Source organism: Aethalodelphis obliquidens, unplaced genomic scaffold, assembly GCF_003676395.1.
Source record: "Aethalodelphis obliquidens isolate GAN/ISIS:26980383/991018 unplaced genomic scaffold, ASM367639v1 scaffold90, whole genome shotgun sequence".
In the NCBI taxonomy this organism is placed as follows: domain Eukaryota; kingdom Metazoa; phylum Chordata; class Mammalia; order Artiodactyla; family Delphinidae; genus Aethalodelphis; species Aethalodelphis obliquidens.
The window spans coordinates 6,108,932-6,125,305 of NW_020838034.1; the positions used below are offsets into that span (position 1 = coordinate 6,108,932).

A 16,374-nucleotide genomic window follows, 5' to 3' on the forward strand; every position below is an offset into this window, starting at 1 on the left:
CATACATTTCCTCAGCCTCTACTAGCCTAGGCTGGATACTGAAAATATCACAAGGCAAATTTAGTTCCTGACCTTCCATAACTCATAGTCTAATAGACCAGAGCTGTTCTGCTTGATTGGGGGATGAATGCTGACTGTGACTGGGGGAAGGATGAGACCCTTGACCCCCAGGCTCTCTAGCAGGATGCTGGAGCAGGGAGTAATGTGTTGGGGGTCTAGGCACATTCAGAGACATTTGAACCCAACAAGTGACTTCCGCACCCAGCTTGGCCCTCTGTGTCTGACAACGGAAATGAGGTTGGGTTGCGGAGAAGCCTGGCTATCCAACCCCAAATAGTCACCAGTCCAGGTCAGAGTGGGCTTCAGGGAGCCGTGTGAGCGCAGCTTGCAATATACATGCATATGGGCATTGGCATAGCTGAAAAGCCAAACATGCAGAAGGGATGGTGCGACTAAAGCTTGTGTGATGCTCCCAATGGAAGGTTTTATGGGAACCGTGTTTTCAGTGGATTCTGGGGCAAGAGGGACCTGAGGGAGCCAGGTCTGGGTTGGAGGAGGGTAAGGCAAAGGGGAACAAGTCAGGTCCAGACGGGAGGCCAGGTCCTCCGACTGCATGGGTGAGTGGTGAAGGAATCCCCCTTCTCAGTGCCTGTCCTGTTTCGAGGCAGGATTCCCTGGTAGTATCTGAATCCCATCCCAGCCCTGTCCCAATGGGTCCAGAGTCTCCAGGCTTACCCCTAGCAACCCCCTATGCTGGGCAATACTTTGTACTGCATGGTGACTTACACTTTTCAATGTGTTTTCCATCCTGTCGTACGATTTGATCCACTCATTAACACTGTGAGGAAATTCAGGCTCTTTGAAGTTAATTAACCTGTCCAATGTCGTCTTGCAAGTGACAGACAGATCTGTGTCCCTGCACGTTTTGCCACGTGAGGAAAAAATAAATAGATACTGAGAAAGAAAGGGGAAGAAAGTAGTCACGAGTGGTAAGGGTCTTAAAGCCCAGACTGAAGAGGTTGGTCAGCATACAGATGAGCGGGGGAGGGATAGACTGGGAGTTTGGGATTGACATGTACACACTGCTATAGTTAAAACAGATAACCAAGAAGGACCTACTGTATAGCACAGGGAACTCTGTTCAATACTCTGTAATAACCTAAATGGGAAAAGAATTTGAAATAGAACAGATACATGTATATGTATAACTGAATCGCTCTGCTGTACACCTGAAACACAACACTGTTAATCAACAAAACTCCAATATAAAATAAAAATTAAAAAAAATATATATATATATATACAGAAGAAATTGGAGCTATCTCTGGTGTCTGGGGAAAAGGTGATTTCAGATGAGATATGACGAATGAGTCAGGGTAGAGAAGTAACTATTTTAAATATAAAGTGGAAGTAAACTTTTATTGGAAAACGCCCATTTTCCCATTTTGGGATTGTGAGTCTCCTGCATCAGTCCAGCCTGACCTCCATTCCATTTTGATTTAATCCAGGTATCACAGCTACCAAAATTTCTCAAGTCCCACATGTCCATCAAGTTGGAGACCTGTTAGGCCTTTAACTGGCTACCACGTCTGCTAGCTCCAGGCTCTGAGACGGCTACCACAACTTGGGCCAATTCCATGAATAGCACCCAGGTAATAGTGGGGGACAGGCTTGGAATGGGTGTTCCCAGACAGGGGGTCTAGGTGAGAGGTTTCAAACGGAAGGATTAGAGCACCTTCAGGGAGAGGAGTCTTTTATTGAAGGATGGGGGGAAGCACAGTGTTCCCCTGGCTCAGAAGGGAAGGGAGGGGCCTTGGGTGACACCTTTGGGCTCATTTTGGGGAAGATTTCTCCTCTTCATAGTATGACAGAGGAAATTCTGAAGGGTGCTCTCATTTCCCGTGACCTTCAGGAGTCTAGGGATTCAGTTCATGAATCTTTTCATGCCTTTCAAGGTACCATGTCCACGGCAAAGTCTCTTTAGTTTCTCCTGCAGGGCCATTCCCAGGCCTGTAGAAAAATCCCTGGGGTTTGGAGAAGAGTCACAGGCACCCCTACTCTGTCATTTCCATCACTGGTCTCTTCAACCCTTTCTCCACCCCTTCACACCAAAACCCCTCTCCTGTAAGAAGCAGATTTCTCTTTGTTCTCCCTCCTCCTCTTCCTCCACTACCCCTACTTTTCCCAGTCCCCAAAACATACCAGGCTCACAACTTGATTCCTTCAATATTTATCATAGAAAACAAGGAGTAGGTAGGAAGAGGAGCTCTAGGCCTGGCCAGTGGGTGTTCCAGGGGCCAGCTGGGGATGGAAGACAACAGTCTAGGCAACGCACTTGGCAACAGGCGGTGTTTTGAGGTCCAAAATACTGTCCAAGAAGTTAACCAGATCAGTTCCAGCCTTCTTGACGAGGGGCGTCAGCTGCTCCTGTGCCTTCTCAAAGTAGGCCCTGGATATGTGAGGGATTAGAAGTCAGGATGAGGGACTGGTAGGGGCCTTCTTGGTAGTGGGAGGTGAGACCCAAGTCCCCAAACCCTAGTGCCTGGTCTATCCTGGCATGGCAAAGCTCCTAGGAGGAGAGGCAAGCCCTCCGCTGGGCAGAGATAGAGATAGAACAGACCATACAGATAGAAATTCAAAGCCCAGTTCCCGCTACCCCTGTCTGTCCAAGAGGTCCATGGGATCTGTGGGGTGATGAAGGAATTTTCTCTACAATTTAAACCTCATCCTCCCTAACCCCCACCCCTTAGCTCAGTCTTCTGTAGGACCTCCCAGCTTCCCCTCTTTCTCTCCATAGCCCCCTGGTCCATGAACCCCCTTTGTTGAGACTTACTTGGCCTGGTTTGGAAGCTCTGAGCCCTTGGCCTTCTCCAGCAGGTCTTTGCCGTAGTCGGTCGCAGTCTGGAAGTACTGATAGAACAGGCTCTGCAGATTCGGCAGCTCTGCCTGTCTCCGAACCAAAGCCCCTGCACACACACACACACATCCTCAGCTGAGTCCCCAACAATGAGTCCCACATCTCTGCCAGTATTCAGCCTCAGCTCTCAGCTCTCTCCCCAAACAGGTATCCAGCTCCAGGTTTTTGGATGCACTTTTCTGGACTTTAGAGAGGGAATGATTTTTCTTTTAAGCTCTCTGGTTGCCAGACCCGGGCCTAGGAGAACAGACAGATGGGCAGCTAGGACCCAAGCACCTTTTCCTCCTTGGGACCCCTCTTCATAACACACCCACCTTCAAGGCTACAGATGGTAAGGAGCAACACAGTCATTGGAAGCAGCTTCATGGTGTTAATGGAAGGGAAATTGGCCTGCGAACAGGTGAGGGCAGGGAAGGTCACTGAAGCGAATGGGCTTCAGCCCCTCCCCAGAGACCCCTACCTACATGTCCACGCCAACCTGGTTCCCTCCCTTTCTACAGTTAAATCTTTGGATGCTGCCCACACCTCTTACTCCCTTACTTTACCTAGTCAGCGTTGCTGTCCTTGCCGTCTGTGCCTGGCCTGGCTAGGGAGGCAGGGGCTATATATCTGTATGCTTCCCCACCCCCCTGTCAGGTGACAAGTACTTTGGAGGAGTCCAGGGGGGCAGGAGCTATACTGGAGTAAACAAGTTAGAGAAATGGGGGGAGGAGAGGACAGCACGTGGGGGACTCATGGTGACGGGGTAGGAGGCAGGGGGTGCAGGCCTTAATGGATGCCAAGGGGTATACTTTAGGCTTATTCAGGATCCATTCCTTTGGGGCCTGGGCCCAGTAGTCCTTGGATTTGAATGCTTCAGGAAGCAGGATTCCTAGGTTTTTTTTCTCTGGAAAGCTCTGACATATCAAGCCCTCAGCCCCTGGTATCTTTGTCCCATTATGGGGATATTTCATCTCCCAACCCTATCCCCCATCACTGCAACTTGGCAGAGAGGTACTGGGGAACAGAAGAAAGGACATAAAATCAGAGACGGGGTGAGGGGAATGCAGGTTAGGACAATAAAGGTTAGGGCCAGAGGCCAGGTGTGATTGACTCTGTACCTTTTTGAGTTAATGTGTAACGAATGAGATGGGAGAGAAAACACTGGAGCCGATCAGTGAGCACAGCCCACCCCCAATAAAACAAATCCAGAAAGCAGCCGGTGCCCTCCCCCTGAATTGGAGCGCTCTGGCGGGAAAAGAGGTGAATGAGAGGCTTCTACCAAGGATAAAGGTTGAAGGTCTCTGGGCATTTGATCACCTTACCGGTTCCAGGCAGTGGTCAGCCAATATGAGTCAGCAGGAGCCAAAGCAGCCCTCTGACCAAGGCCCTGACCCTTGTCCCAGCCCTGACTGTGAGGGAAGGCAGAGGTGCATTCCCCAGGCCCAAGGTATCTGGGTGAAACCAGCTAAATAGATATCAGAAGTATCTGTATCTTTCATCCTTTTGCCCTCAAAGTATACATAGAGCATTCCTGGGAGATGGGAGCGGTAATGTGAGAGCTAGTGGGGAGGCGACCAGAGCCTAAGAAATCTTATTCTATCTTCAACTATTCCCCTGTGGAGCACTTGGTTCTTGAAGGGCACTCCATTGACTTGTCTGTAGCTTTGGAGTGGAGCGCATTGAGGGCAGGAGTCCATATTCCTCGATTTTATTTGCCAACTCTGCCTAAGGAACCAGGGAAGGAAGGATTAACTTCAGGGGTCAATTGTTTCAGGGAATAGTTCTGCTAGAATTAAGGCTGAAGCCCCTGTTCCTCTACCCCAAATTCTCACACCCATTCCCATTCTACCAAGAGGACAAGAGCGCCAACTTTGAGAGGTGCAGACCTCCAGGAGGGAGGTGTAGGTCCATTTGCCTACGGAGAGCTGTACCTGTGCGTCGAACTCATTTGGAGGTGTACTGTGTACTGTTCAGGACTGCGAGGGGGAGTCCCCAGGGCCTGGGAGGGTGGGGGCCGCCTAGGGGTGTTCCGAAGCAGTGTTCGAAAGAAGTTTTCACAGTCGTTCCCTCCGCCACCCTTCACAAAACGCGTCTCCAGGCTATATGGTGGAGGGAACTTCAGTGGCTCAAGCTCCAAGATGCTCCCTCTAGTGTCTTGCACGCTCAAAGGTTTTTCCCGACCTTGGAAAGGCAGGGCGATCTAAGGCCATCTACTTGAGTAAGTCTAAGCAGCTACCAGCAAGTCCCGTCTGTCTCTGCAGTGCCGGGTTGGAGCTCTCATGATGAGAGGTCTGCCACTCCTTTGCGTCCTCCTCTCCCACTGGCCCATGCTCAGCGGCCAGGCAGCCTTTTTTTTTTTTTTTTTTTTTTTAATCGATTGGGCGGAGCCCAATCAAGGGAGGGTTGGGTCTCTGAAACCTTTTTTTTTCGCCCGGTTCCAAGATGGTGTTCATGACTACGCTGGGAATGCAACGTGAAGCCGCAGTTCTGCCATCATTCAAGATGGCTGCCCCCATCAAGATGACCGGGGTGTGCCTGGGGAAAAGGGGCAGCATGATGGTATGAGACGGTAAGGGTTATTGCTCGATTGCAAACCTCACCTTGAGGCATAGGAATGAAGAGCAGAAAGGCTAGGAAGCTGGGTGAGGTCTGTGGTGGAGGCTAGGATTAGAAAGTGGGGGAGGGTACAGGGGTGACAGGTGGGGGTGAGGGATTAAAGATGGGGTGGGAGTGTGCCTGGGGTTCAAGCTCCCCACCGGTGCCCTCTCCCCCCACTTTTCCTGTTCCAGGTCTAGCGTCGGACCATGTGGAAGTTTCTGGGACTGGGGAGCCGGATAATGGGGGGTGGGGCCCGTGCGGGGTAGAGGGAGCAATAGCGTCCTTTCCCAGGCGAACCCCGGCCCCTCCCCTGACCTCTGGACTGAAATGGGGAACACATTGGGCCTGGCACCGATGGGGGCTTTGCCCCGCCGGAGCCCCCGTCGAGAGGAACCTCTCCCCAACCCTGGGAGCTTCGATGAGCTGCACCGGCTATGCAAAGGTGAGAACTTGGCATCTAGGTGTCTCAAGTTGAAGGGGCAGAGAAGGGGAGGGTCTTGAATGGTGGGTGTCCAGTGATGGGAGCAAAAAAGGGGAGATCACAGCTGGGGCGGGCAGCCTCAGGGAGGATCAGGTGCTCAGTGCAGCGGAACACTTCCTGTTACAGGACTTGAAAGGAGGTCAATTCCTCCAAAGCAGTTTCTATGGGATTGAAAGGGGAGACTACTTCATGGGGTAGGGGTTCCTTGCCTGTGCTTATTCCTTCCCTTCCCCTCCCCTCCACCCACTTCAGATGTATTCCCAGCACAGATGGAGGGAGTGAAGCTCGTTGTCAACAAGGTTCTGAGCAGCCATTTCCAGGTGCTCCCACTTTTCTGGCCCCTCCTTTCAATTCCTCCCTGCCTGTCTCTGGATCCTCTTCTCCTTTCCTTTGTGCTCCAGCCTTAGCCAGGCTATATGGGACAAAAGAGAGAGAATATGGGGGCTCTCTTTACTTCCTTTGCCTGTGGGACTTGTTGCTTTTAATCTGGTGACCCTCTGTATATGTTGTAATGTTTGGGTTTCTTAAAAGACCTGCTGGATGGGGACAGGATGAAGGGTGGGATGGGGGATTGAAATAGAGCAGAGATGCTCTCTCCTCCATCAACCTCTCTTTCCTTAGGTGGCTCACACTGTGCACATGAGTGCTCTGGGCTTGCCGGGCTATCACCTCCATGCGGCCTATGCAGGGGACTGGCAACTTAGCCCAACTGAGGTGAGGGCTCCACACACCTGGGTTATCTCCCTAAAAGCCCAGCTAGGACCCAGGTGTAGAGGAGGAGGAAATGTGTGTGTTATGAGGAAGAATGGGCAGGGCACCTCCTCTGTGTTTCTTGGGAGAGGGTGGGGAAGTATTTGTGATGAGCTGGGAGTTTGTCCTTGTGGCTCCACTAGGGGCCGCCGGGTACCGTTAAAGGAATCCTGCATTTGGATTTAGACTGAGTGGTGCCACCCAGCTCAGTCTTACTCTGGACACTCTTCAACAGGTGTTCCCCACTGTGGTCGGGGACATGGACAGCAGTGGCAGCCTCAACGCCCAGGTCCTGCTCCTTTTGGCAGAGCGGCTCCGAGCCAAGGCTGTCTTCCAGGTGACCCATGGTTCCTGCCTTCATCTACTGAAGCATTTCCTCTTTCTGCCCCATGAGTTTCCTGCTCTGGGGGCTCAGGGAGAGGAGCAGAGGCAACAGTGATCATAAAGAGGGAGGGAGATTTTACTTCTCCCTCTCCCTACCCAGACGCAGCAGGCCAAGTTCCTGACGTGGCAGTTTGATGGCGAGTATCGGGGAGATGACTACACAGCCACTCTGACCCTAGGAAATCCTGACCTGATTGGGGAATCGGGTGAGGAATTGGTACAGGGTTCTTTTTGTCTTGGCTGCCCACTTGCTAATGCTGGCTATGCCTCTTCATGGTCTGTACAGTTCAGGGATTAGAAAAGAAACTTTCTGGGGCAGGCTGGGGTGGGGGGCTGCTGGGGGTGAGGTAGAGGGCCTGTCTCTGTGAGTGACTCCATGTCTCCCCACCCCACAGTGATCATGGTTGCTCACTTCCTGCAGAGCCTCACTCATCGGCTGGTGTTGGGAGGAGAGCTAGTTTATCACCGGCGGCCAGGCGAAGAGGGGGCCATTTTGACACTGGCTGGGAAGTACTCGGGTATGGGGTGAGGAGGAATAGTGACAGGGAGGGAAATTCTGGACTTGGCTGGGGTCCTGGCCTGTGTTCTATTACAGTAACGCTCCTTTTCACTTGTACTTTGGTTTTTTTTTTTGTATGTGTGTGTGTGTGTGTGTGTTTTTGTTGTACTTTGGTTTTGACAGCTGTACACTGGGTAGCTACCTTGAATGTGGGATCAGGTGGGGCCCATGCAAGTTATTACCACAAGGCAAATGAACAGGTGAGTCTACTGATCCCATCCCCTGCCGCAACGAGTCCCTCCCAACCTCCACAGGCCCTGCTGACCCACTATTCTTCCTACCCTCGCTACATATACGTTTCATGCGCACCTCCATTCTGCTGATCCCCTGTCAGGACTCCTCTAGTCTTCACTGAGACAGATCCCTCTCCCATCCTTGCCCATGGTTCTCAGGTTCAGGTTGGAGTGGAGTTTGAGGCAAATACGAGGCTACAAGACACAACTTTCTCCTTTGGTTACCACCTGACTCTGCCCCAGGCCAACATGGTATTTAGAGGTGAGGGTTATTCAGATGACATTCGGAGGTGCTGAGGGATCGGGGTGGGGGACAGCGGGAGGGAAGCTCCGCCTTCCTCTGCTGGCCCCTTTCTCCGAGCCCTGTTAGATAACCTAGTGTATATTCTCTTCCCCAACAGGCTTGGTGGATAGTAACTGGTGTGTGGGTGCTGTGCTGGAGAAGAAGATGCCCCCGCTGCCCGTCACCCTCGCCCTCGGAGCCTTCCTTAATCACTGGCGCAACAGATTCCACTGTGGTTTCAGCATCACTGTGGGCTGAGGTTGTCCCAGAGCCAGCCCCCATAACAGCTGGAACCTCTCAGTCAGGTGCCCTGGGGCCAGGAACTAGGCCCCTCTCAAGAGCCCACCTTGCTGGGTGACCTCTAGGTCCCAGGAGCAGAGTGGGGACAATACATGCCCTCCTCAGAACTGGAGCTGCCACAGAGGCAGCTGCTGACGCAGTGGTTTGAGGCTCCCACCTCTGCCATCAGCCCCAGTTTCATCTTCCCATACTCTTATGGCTCTGGACTAAGGGAGAAGAATTAACGCGTCTGTCTGGCTGCATTTTCTCCCCTCACTCCCACCTCCTTCATTTCCTTATGGATTAAAGCTCCTAGCCTCTTCCTCTTCAGAGCAGAAAAATCTGCATGGCATTAGCTCCCATCCTGTTTTCCATCCCAGAGTTTCCCAAGGCTGGGAAAGAAGGGCTGAAGGGCTAAATCTTTGACCCCAGAAAGTGGGGCCCACCTATTCCCAGACGGAGCTTCTTTACCTCTTAGCCCTGAGGCTTCCTCCTTCCCCATCTTCTGTGCTTCCAGAGAACAACTTTGTCCCCATGGCCACCCCTCATTCTCCCCATTACCGCATGAAGAGGCAGACATTGCTTTGATCTTTCACTGCAACCAGTGGGCTCCCTGTTTACTGGCTCCAGCCTCTGGTCCGAGCATTCTCCCCTTTCCAGTCCAGCGTGTCCAGGTGGTCTGGGGAAGGAGGCGAACTGGGCCTCAGCTGCAGGTCTCCTGGAGCAGTGGCACCATGGTGGACAGTCCCCTGGATGTTCTCAATTTGGTACCAACATGCATTGTTAATGCTTCGGAGATCAGCCAACCGGCCCAGCAGCTTCGCGTATAGAAACCTTTGGGGTCACCAGGGAAGGAGAAGAGAGATAGGCAGCTGAGAGTCTTGTCCTGAGGCCCTGACCCCCTAAACTGCCTCTCTGTGAAGCTAGGTCTGAACATTAGGGAAAATACGCTCTGATGTGACAAATGTATCAGAAGCTCCAAAGGTCCCCAGTGGGGCCTCTATCTGACACCGACTTCTCTCACCATGCCGTTTTTCTTGAACCCAGAGCTCAGAGGGCTGAGCGTGAAGGAAGCCCCAGACTTTGCCAGATATTCAGCTGTGTGGAATCCGAGGATCTGGCCTTCTAGAGCAGGTTCTAGAAGGTGGGTGTGTTCTATGGTATAAAGCAACCCTCTTCTGGCCAAACTGGCACATTGAGGAATAAGCAAGACAGAAGTGGAGTGTACTTCAGAGCCTGGTTAGATCATGGACTGTTGAACCAGGGGCTGGCGTTGGCCATGAAACTGAATGACCGTAACTTCAAGGGGAATGAAAAAGGAATTGGACCAATGGAGAAGGAGGGGAAGGGCCAAGGAAAGAGAGTGAACAAGATTCTTGAAAGTCTGTTTTAGTCTGGAGGAGTTGGATTGGTGAGGTGATGGATGTCATCAATCTCAGGAATGCTATTATACCGAGCCTGTGAGCTACTACTTTGCATCTCTCCTGAATAAAAAAATCTGGGAAAAGTGAGATGAAACAGCAGTAGGAGCAATTTGAATGCCGGAACTCTATGAGATGGGAGGGAAGGACTAGACCCCCAGGCGCCCTGGTTTCCCAAAGGAAAGGACAGTAAAAGCACTCATCCTGAGTTCAGTGTCTCCCTAACTCCTTCCCACCCTGGCGCAGCCTCCACGTGTCCAGTCCCACTGTACCGGTCCCGGGGATTTTGCTGCTGGCCTTTGATATAGCTCTGCAGAGTCAGCGCTATCTCCTCTTGCAACTGATCAGTCCCCTCTCTCTGGGTTATCCCAGGCCTGTCTGTAAGATAGGGAGTGGGGAAGGACAAGGTGGGAGGTTGCGGGTGGCCTGCATGGTGCCCCGGGGAGCCAAGACTGGGATAGACCCATTCCACAGGTTTGAAGACTAAAAGGCCTGGATGGATGGATTCAAGGAGCTGGGAGTTTGGGCAGAGGTGGTGGAACAAAAGCTTCTGGGCTTTGAGGGATGCTTCCCGGGAGAGAAGAGGGCCATGGCAGCCACGAACACATACTCCAGGCTCCTGGAGCTGCAGTTGGCGCAGTGTCCTATGGAAGCCGAAGAGAACTCCAAAAACTCTTCCTGGAACCCCACTGTGGGTTCCAGGGACACGGGCTTCAGTAGTTGTGTCACACGGGCTTTGTAGTTGTGGCTCTCGGGCTCTAGAGCACAGGCTCAGTAGTTGTGGCGCACGGGCTGAGTTGCTCCGCGGCATGTGGGATCTTCCTGGACCAGGGCTCGAACCCGTGTCCCCTGCATTGGCAGGCGGATTCCTAACCACTGCACCACCAGGCTTAGGAGCCTTCAGGTCACCTCGCCACATACCATAGCGAAGGGATGCATGTCCTCTACTGTTCTAGCACCATCTCACCATGCACTCCATCTTCTACTGTGTAGCAAAGAAGCCCGCAGAGGAAGTTTTGTGTTTGGAGACAGAAAGTGGCATTGAGTGCAATGTGACATTTCTACAACTGCTTCCTTGAGAAGGGAGATCTGGTCCTCCATGGGCCAGAGCAGGAAACCTGCTCTTTAGACTCTAGCCTGAACTTCAGAGAGGGAGAGGAACTCTCAGTTCTGATTGAGACACTTAAAAGCTGGGAATTCAAGACCTGCTACTTGAAAAGGCTGAGGGATGGGTTAGTTTGGTTAGTGACCTTTTTTGGGGGCGGGGGTGGTGGTGAGGGTGGGATTATAATTTACTGGAGTGTTTTCTTCCTGAAAGGTAAGGGGAGGTCACATACCGAAAGGGGCAGGTCCTTGGTGAGCCTGATGATTTGCTGTACCATGAAAGTGTTGATGTCTGCGAAATGTGTGAGCAGAGGCAGTGCAGGGAACTGGGTGGACAGCGCTGGTGATGGAGGAACAGATGAGCTGGAGGCTGCAGAGATCAGAGCCTGGGTGAGAGGCCCCGGTCCCAGGGATCTCTTTTAGGCCTCTCCAGCTTTATCTTGGAAGGGTTCCGGGCTAAGGAGTCTGCCTCGGCTGGGGTTCTGGAGAAGTCCTGTCCTCTATTGGTGCGTGGCACACGGCCCCCTCCCTCAGGCCAGCCTCCTTGGGCACTCTTTTGGTCATATTTCAGCTTGAATCCTGGAAATGCTCTCCCTGAACTGCACGAACTGGTCAAACATGGCGCCCACGTGGCAAACTTGGGCCCCCAGCAGTGTCTGGAGTAGCTCTTTCTCCTCAGCTGCATCGATGCGTGCCGTGCCCGCCGCTGGGCCTGTCTTGCTTACCGCAACGCCCGGGCTTCTGCCGATGCGATCATTGTGCCTGGGGAAGGGATGTGACAAAACTATTGAGACTAGCAGAGAGCACCTTCCTCTGTCAGCCCCTGGTCTGGGGCCCTCGGACACTGCGTAATGAAGGACGCGGGGAGGGAGGAGAGTTCTTGAGGCCTCCTTGGGCTTGGCTGAAGTCCCAGGGGCTCCAGGTGGTAGGGGATTCCTGTACACTTTCCCCGCCCTGTGAGGCACTGCAGCAGAAAACAATGCACTGTGGGAAGGAAAAAAAGGATGGACAATAAAGTGGGAATAGTATAAGGAGATGTTTGACTTCTGGGGGAGCACTGAAGAGGGAGGGCTTGTGATACCAAAAACATCACCCTATGTTTGCATAGCTTTGTAATTTCAAAGCTTCTGAGGTTAAGTCTCACTGAATGAAACAATCCTGTGGGTGGAGAGGGCAGGTGTTATTATCCATATTTTTCAGAAACAGACTGACATTCCAGTGACAGGTCCAAGGTCACAAAATACTTAACGTGATGTAGACTGAATTCAAGATTTTTTGACTTCTACAGTTTCCTTTCCACTGCTCCATATTGAAAAGCAGTGTGACGTCATGGAGAAAGCAAGGGTCTGGTGAATACTGACTCTACAACTCTTCAGCCGAGTGGACTTGGACAAGTTGATTTCTGTTACTTTAAGTTGAGTATGAGTTACATTATCTTTTGGGGGCAGAGCCTTATTACCTGGCACAGAGAAAAAAACATTAAATAATTCAACAATTATCAAGTACCTACTAAGTGACAGGCACTATATTTGAGAGATGGAAGAGTAAAATAAAGCCATATAAATATCTAGGGGAAGAGCATTCCAGGTAGAGGCAATGGCGAGTGCAAGTATAAGTTACAACAGTCTTGAGAAGAGTGTGCTTGGTGTGTTTGAGAATGGCATTGACATCAGTGTGGCTGGGATGGGTTGAGCAAGGGGAAGAGTAGGAAGTGAAATCTGAGAGGTGGTATGGAGGAGCTGGCCCATGAGATCATGGACCATAAGAGAGAGGAGGAGCCCTTGGAGGTTTTGAGCAGAATAGTGACATCGTCTGACTTGTTTCACAAAGCTTACTCTGCCTGCCCTGTGGAGAATACGCTGTGGGAACAAGGGCAAAGCATAGTCAGTGGAGGGACGTAGTGGATTCTCAGGATGGAAAGGGGCCAACTCACTGTCCTTCTTCATGCCAGCATCTAGGCACTTCTGCAACCTGCAGGCTGGGCCTTGTTGACCTTCCAGCTTCCAGCAAAGGGGCACGTGAGACCGGTGCTTTTGCTGACTGTTCGCCTGAGAGGACAGAGACATTGTGAGGGTTGGGGATGGCAGCGAGCAGGTAGGTATGTGAGGGGCTGAAATGAAATGGTCAAAAAGAAACTATGGGGCTTCCCTGGTGGCGCAGTGGTTGAGAGTCCGCCTGCCGATGCAGGGGACACGGGTTCGTGCCCCAGTCCGGGTCCCACATGCCACGGAGCGGCTGGGCCCGTGAGCCATGGCCGCTGAGCCTGCGCGTCTGGAGCCTGTGCTCCGCAACGGGAGAGGCCACAACAGTGAGAGGCCCGCGTACCGCAAAAAAAAAAAAACTATGGTGAGAATTCCCTGGCAGTCCAGTGGTTATGAAACAGGAGGGAAGGGGGCAGGGCACAACCTTTGAAAGAATGACGTAGCCCAAGGACATGACATAAACTGATTAGAACCAAATGGGTCCAAGATGGCAGACAAGTCGAGTTCCACTAGACCTTGAGCCTCAGTATACGCTCACTGTAACACATCAGCAAGCTAAATGACACACCCACAGGGCCATGACAGTTCCCAGGCCCACCTGGGATCAAAAAGTGGGCGGTGGCCCAATTCCTGGAAATCCCCGCCCCTTCCTGAAATAGCTGGAATACTCCTCCCACTCATTAGCATATGAAAATACCCACCGCTATAAAAACTGACAACCCCAGACCCTGGTGCCTTTTCTCACCTTCTGAGGTGGCCCACACTCTGTGTGGGGAGTGCGTTTCTCTCTAAATAAATCCATTTCTTACCTATCGCTTTGTCTCTCACTGAATTCTTTCTGTGATGAGACATCAAGAACCTGAGCGTCATTAAGTCCTGAAACCAGGTATGTGATCTCAGTTGGAAGACCGTAGGTTTTGGCCGGGTTCGAGTCCTGGCCGAGAGGGTTCAAGTCCCGATCTGGGTCTAGGCTGGGTTCGAGTCCCAATCTGAGGTGCACCGTTTCAGTTAGGACTATGCGCTTTCACCGCCGAGGGCCTGGGGTTCAATCCCTGGTTGGGGAACTAAGATCCCGCAAGGCAAGTGGCCCAAAAAAAAAAAAAAAAAAATCTGTGGTGACATGGGCTACTCTGAGCTGTGCCCAGAGGTCCCTAGGGGTAGAGAGGATACAACGCATCTCAAGCATTTCCAGGGGGGCACAGAATCAGTCAGGAGAGCCTAGTTGGTGCTGTACTAGTTTGGTGCTTTGCAGGTAGTGAGTACCCTTGACCAAGGGGTTGTGTCCATAGGACAAGCACTCAGCCTTCCCTCTGTTATTTTGCCTCATGTTTATACAAGTGTTGAGGTTGGCAGTTTGCAGCGTGCTAGCCACAGGGTAGTCAGGCTTCAAGATGCAGGAGTGATGTAACTGGACAAGCTTGGGCATGTGCCAGGGCTTAAAGGCTGCCTGGCAGGCAGTTTGGGAGGGCGTTTCTGCTGGGGAGGAGGTTCTCACCTGAAGAAACCCTTGCAGTCCTCAGAAGTCAGGGCCTGGAAGGGATGGCCTGTGGCTCAGTTCCTGCACACACACAATTCCTCTGCTCATCCTCCTCACGGACCATGGCTTCAGGTGTTGCAGTGGCTGTCACAGGCCCCTGAATGTCAGAGGGGTTATCAGTCGGCTCTGGACCACCCTTGACCTTCTTCCCCTTCTGCAGAGCCTCTTCCCAAACCTGCCCTCGGCCTGACCCCCTGCATTGTCTGCACTTAATTGCTTTTAGTCTCTGGACCCCGAAAGTTTTCCTACCTGCTTCTCTTCCCACTCTGACCCTGCTTTCCCCTTGAGCTCAAGAGCTGCTAGTGTTTAGAGTTAGGGATTACGGCCCTCAGTATCTGGAAAACAAGGATAGAAACTGCTCCTTATCAGATCCATGTAGATGTTCCCTATTGCTGAGGAGAGAGGGAGAGAACAAGCTTTTTCACATGACATATGTCAACAGTAAAAGAATAGGCATGGGCTTCCCTGGTGGCACAGTGGTTGAGAGTCCGCCTGCCGATGCAGGGGACACGGGTTTGTGCCCCGGTCCGGGAAGATTCCACATGCCGTGGAGTGGCTGGGCCCGTGAGCCATGGCCGCTAAGCCTGCGCGTCCGGAGCCTGTGCTCTGCAACAGGAGAGGCCACAACAGCGAGAGGCCCACTTACCGCAAAAAAAAACACAAAAAAACAGAAAAACAGAATAGGCATTACAATTGTACAAAGCTCCCAAAAGGAAAGTTCTTCAAAAGAGACTGGGGGCTAATTAAGGGCTTATGTAAAGAGCTAGAAGAGGTCCCACTTCCCGAGAAGGGAGGGCTGAGAATTAAATCAGAATAGCCTCTAAAACATTAGATATATGGGATTGATCTGGGGCCTCTTGCACCAGAGCTGGCATCATGGGAGTGTGCCTTGTGCAGTCACACAGGCTCTGTGCTCAGAGGAATCTTGGGCTTGGTTTAATGCTCTGATATTGCCACTGTCTTGAAATTCTTTTTTTTTAAATAAATTTATTTATCTATTTTTGGCTGTGTTGGGTCTTCGTTGCTGTGCACGGGCTTTCTCTAGTCATGGTGCGTGGGCTTCTCATTGCGGTGGTTTCTCTTGTTGCGGAGCATGGGCTCTACGCGCTCGGGCTTCAGTAGTTGTGGTACTCGGGCTCAGTAGTTGTGGCACACGGGCTTAGTTTCTCCGCGGCATGTGGGATCTTCCCGGACCAGGGCTCGAACCCGTGTTCCCTGCATTTGCAGGTGGATTCTTAACTACTGTGCCATCAGGGAGGTCCTGTCTTGAAATTCTTAATGATGTTTGAACAAGGAGATTTGCATTTTCATTTTTCAGTGGGCCCTGCAAATTATGTACCTGGTTTGTATAGAGCCAAGATGAAGGACATCTAATTAATAAGTTTAAGAATCAGAAGTAGGAGCCTTCACTGGGGTTGTCTAGTGCTCAATAGACACTGAAGAATATTTTTGCAAGTGTAAAGAGTGTGTATGTGTCCAGATGGCCAAGAGGCAGTTGAAAATATGCTCAACATTGCTAATTATTAGAGAAATACAAATCAAAACTGTCATGAGATATCACCTCACACCAGTCAGAATGGCCATCATCAAAAAGTCTACAAACAATAAATGATGGAGAGGGTGTGGAGAAAAGGGAACCCTACTACACTGTTGGTGGGAATGTAAATTTGTGCAGCCACTATGGAGAACAGTATGGAGGTTCCTTTAAAAAACTAAAACTAGAGCTACGGTATGATCTAGCAATCCAACTCCTGGGCATATATCTGGAGAAAACCATAGTTTGGAATGATACATGCACCCCATTATTTATTGCAGCACTGTTTACAATAGCCAAGGCATGGAAGCAACCTAAATGTCCATCGAC

The 16,374-nt window shown here is 51.5% G+C and overlaps 3 protein-coding genes and 1 long non-coding RNA gene across 6 annotated transcripts; 2 read left to right on the top strand and 2 right to left on the bottom strand.

Annotated features, from left to right (window-relative positions):
* Window positions 1–1,256: 1,256 nt before the first annotated feature.
* On the bottom strand, window positions 1,257–3,629 carry APOA2 (apolipoprotein A2). Its single transcript, XM_027095317.1, has 3 exons — window positions 3,232–3,629; window positions 2,834–2,966; window positions 1,257–2,449 (listed from the first exon to the last, which is right to left on the bottom strand). The coding sequence occupies exons 1-3, from the start codon at window positions 3,281–3,283 to the stop codon at window positions 2,323–2,325; spliced, it is 312 nt and encodes a 103-aa protein (XP_026951118.1). The 5' UTR covers window positions 3,284–3,629; the 3' UTR covers window positions 1,257–2,322.
* A 1,720-nt stretch (window positions 3,630–5,349) lies between these two features.
* Window positions 5,350–9,984, top strand: TOMM40L (translocase of outer mitochondrial membrane 40 like). Of its 2 annotated transcripts, XM_027095013.1 has the most exons (10): window positions 5,350–5,468; window positions 5,689–5,939; window positions 6,231–6,298; window positions 6,600–6,692; window positions 6,964–7,065; window positions 7,213–7,318; window positions 7,508–7,630; window positions 7,795–7,871; window positions 8,064–8,166; window positions 8,306–9,984. In XM_027095013.1, exons 2-10 carry the CDS (start codon window positions 5,825–5,827, stop codon window positions 8,443–8,445), a joined length of 927 nt encoding a protein of 308 aa, XP_026950814.1. In that variant the 5' UTR covers window positions 5,350–5,468; window positions 5,689–5,824; the 3' UTR covers window positions 8,446–9,984. The 2 variants fall into 2 exon arrangements, with proteins under 2 accessions (XP_026950814.1, XP_026950815.1); XM_027095014.1 differs by lacking the exon at window positions 7,508–7,630 and having other exon boundaries at window positions 8,306–9,977.
* Window positions 9,170–14,997, bottom strand: NR1I3 (nuclear receptor subfamily 1 group I member 3). The gene is given in 16 exon segments (XM_027095015.1): window positions 9,170–9,214; window positions 9,216–9,300; window positions 10,160–10,280; window positions 10,460–10,499; window positions 10,501–10,550; window positions 10,553–10,598; window positions 10,862–10,946; window positions 10,948–11,005; window positions 11,221–11,331; window positions 11,334–11,362; window positions 11,586–11,670; window positions 11,673–11,753; window positions 12,925–12,975; window positions 12,978–13,039; window positions 14,469–14,541; window positions 14,544–14,997. Coding segments are annotated over 16 exon segments (1,053 nt in total). The 5' UTR covers window positions 14,575–14,997.
* On the top strand, window positions 10,678–16,374 carry LOC113613899 (uncharacterized). 2 transcript variants are annotated; one of them, XR_003430404.1, is made up of 4 exons: window positions 10,678–11,119; window positions 11,206–11,381; window positions 12,280–13,085; window positions 16,326–16,374. It is a non-coding gene; the product is annotated as an uncharacterized LOC113613899 (long non-coding RNA). The 2 variants fall into 2 exon arrangements; XR_003430403.1 differs by having other exon boundaries at window positions 11,206–13,085.

Bases quoted from the DNA above. Each gene is read 5' to 3' on its own strand.
- APOA2 (XM_027095317.1), bottom strand. From the start codon at position 3,283: ATGAAGCTGCTTCCAATGACTGTGTTGCTCCTTACCATCTGTAGCCTT. The intron at 2,967-3,231 runs GTGGGTGTGTTA...GTGTGTGTGCAG, and splicing joins TACCATCTGTAGCCTTGAAG to GGGCTTTGGTTCGGAGACAG. The intron at 2,450-2,833 runs GTAAGTCTCAAC...TCACATATCCAG, and splicing joins GAGCTTCCAAACCAGGCCAA to GGCCTACTTTGAGAAGGCAC.
- TOMM40L (XM_027095013.1), top strand. From the start codon at position 5,825: ATGGGGAACACATTGGGCCTGGCACCGATGGGGGCTTTGCCCCGCCGG. The intron at 6,299-6,599 runs GTGCTCCCACTT...CTCTTTCCTTAG, and splicing joins TTCTGAGCAGCCATTTCCAG to GTGGCTCACACTGTGCACAT. The intron at 6,693-6,963 runs GTGAGGGCTCCA...ACTCTTCAACAG, and splicing joins GGCAACTTAGCCCAACTGAG to GTGTTCCCCACTGTGGTCGG.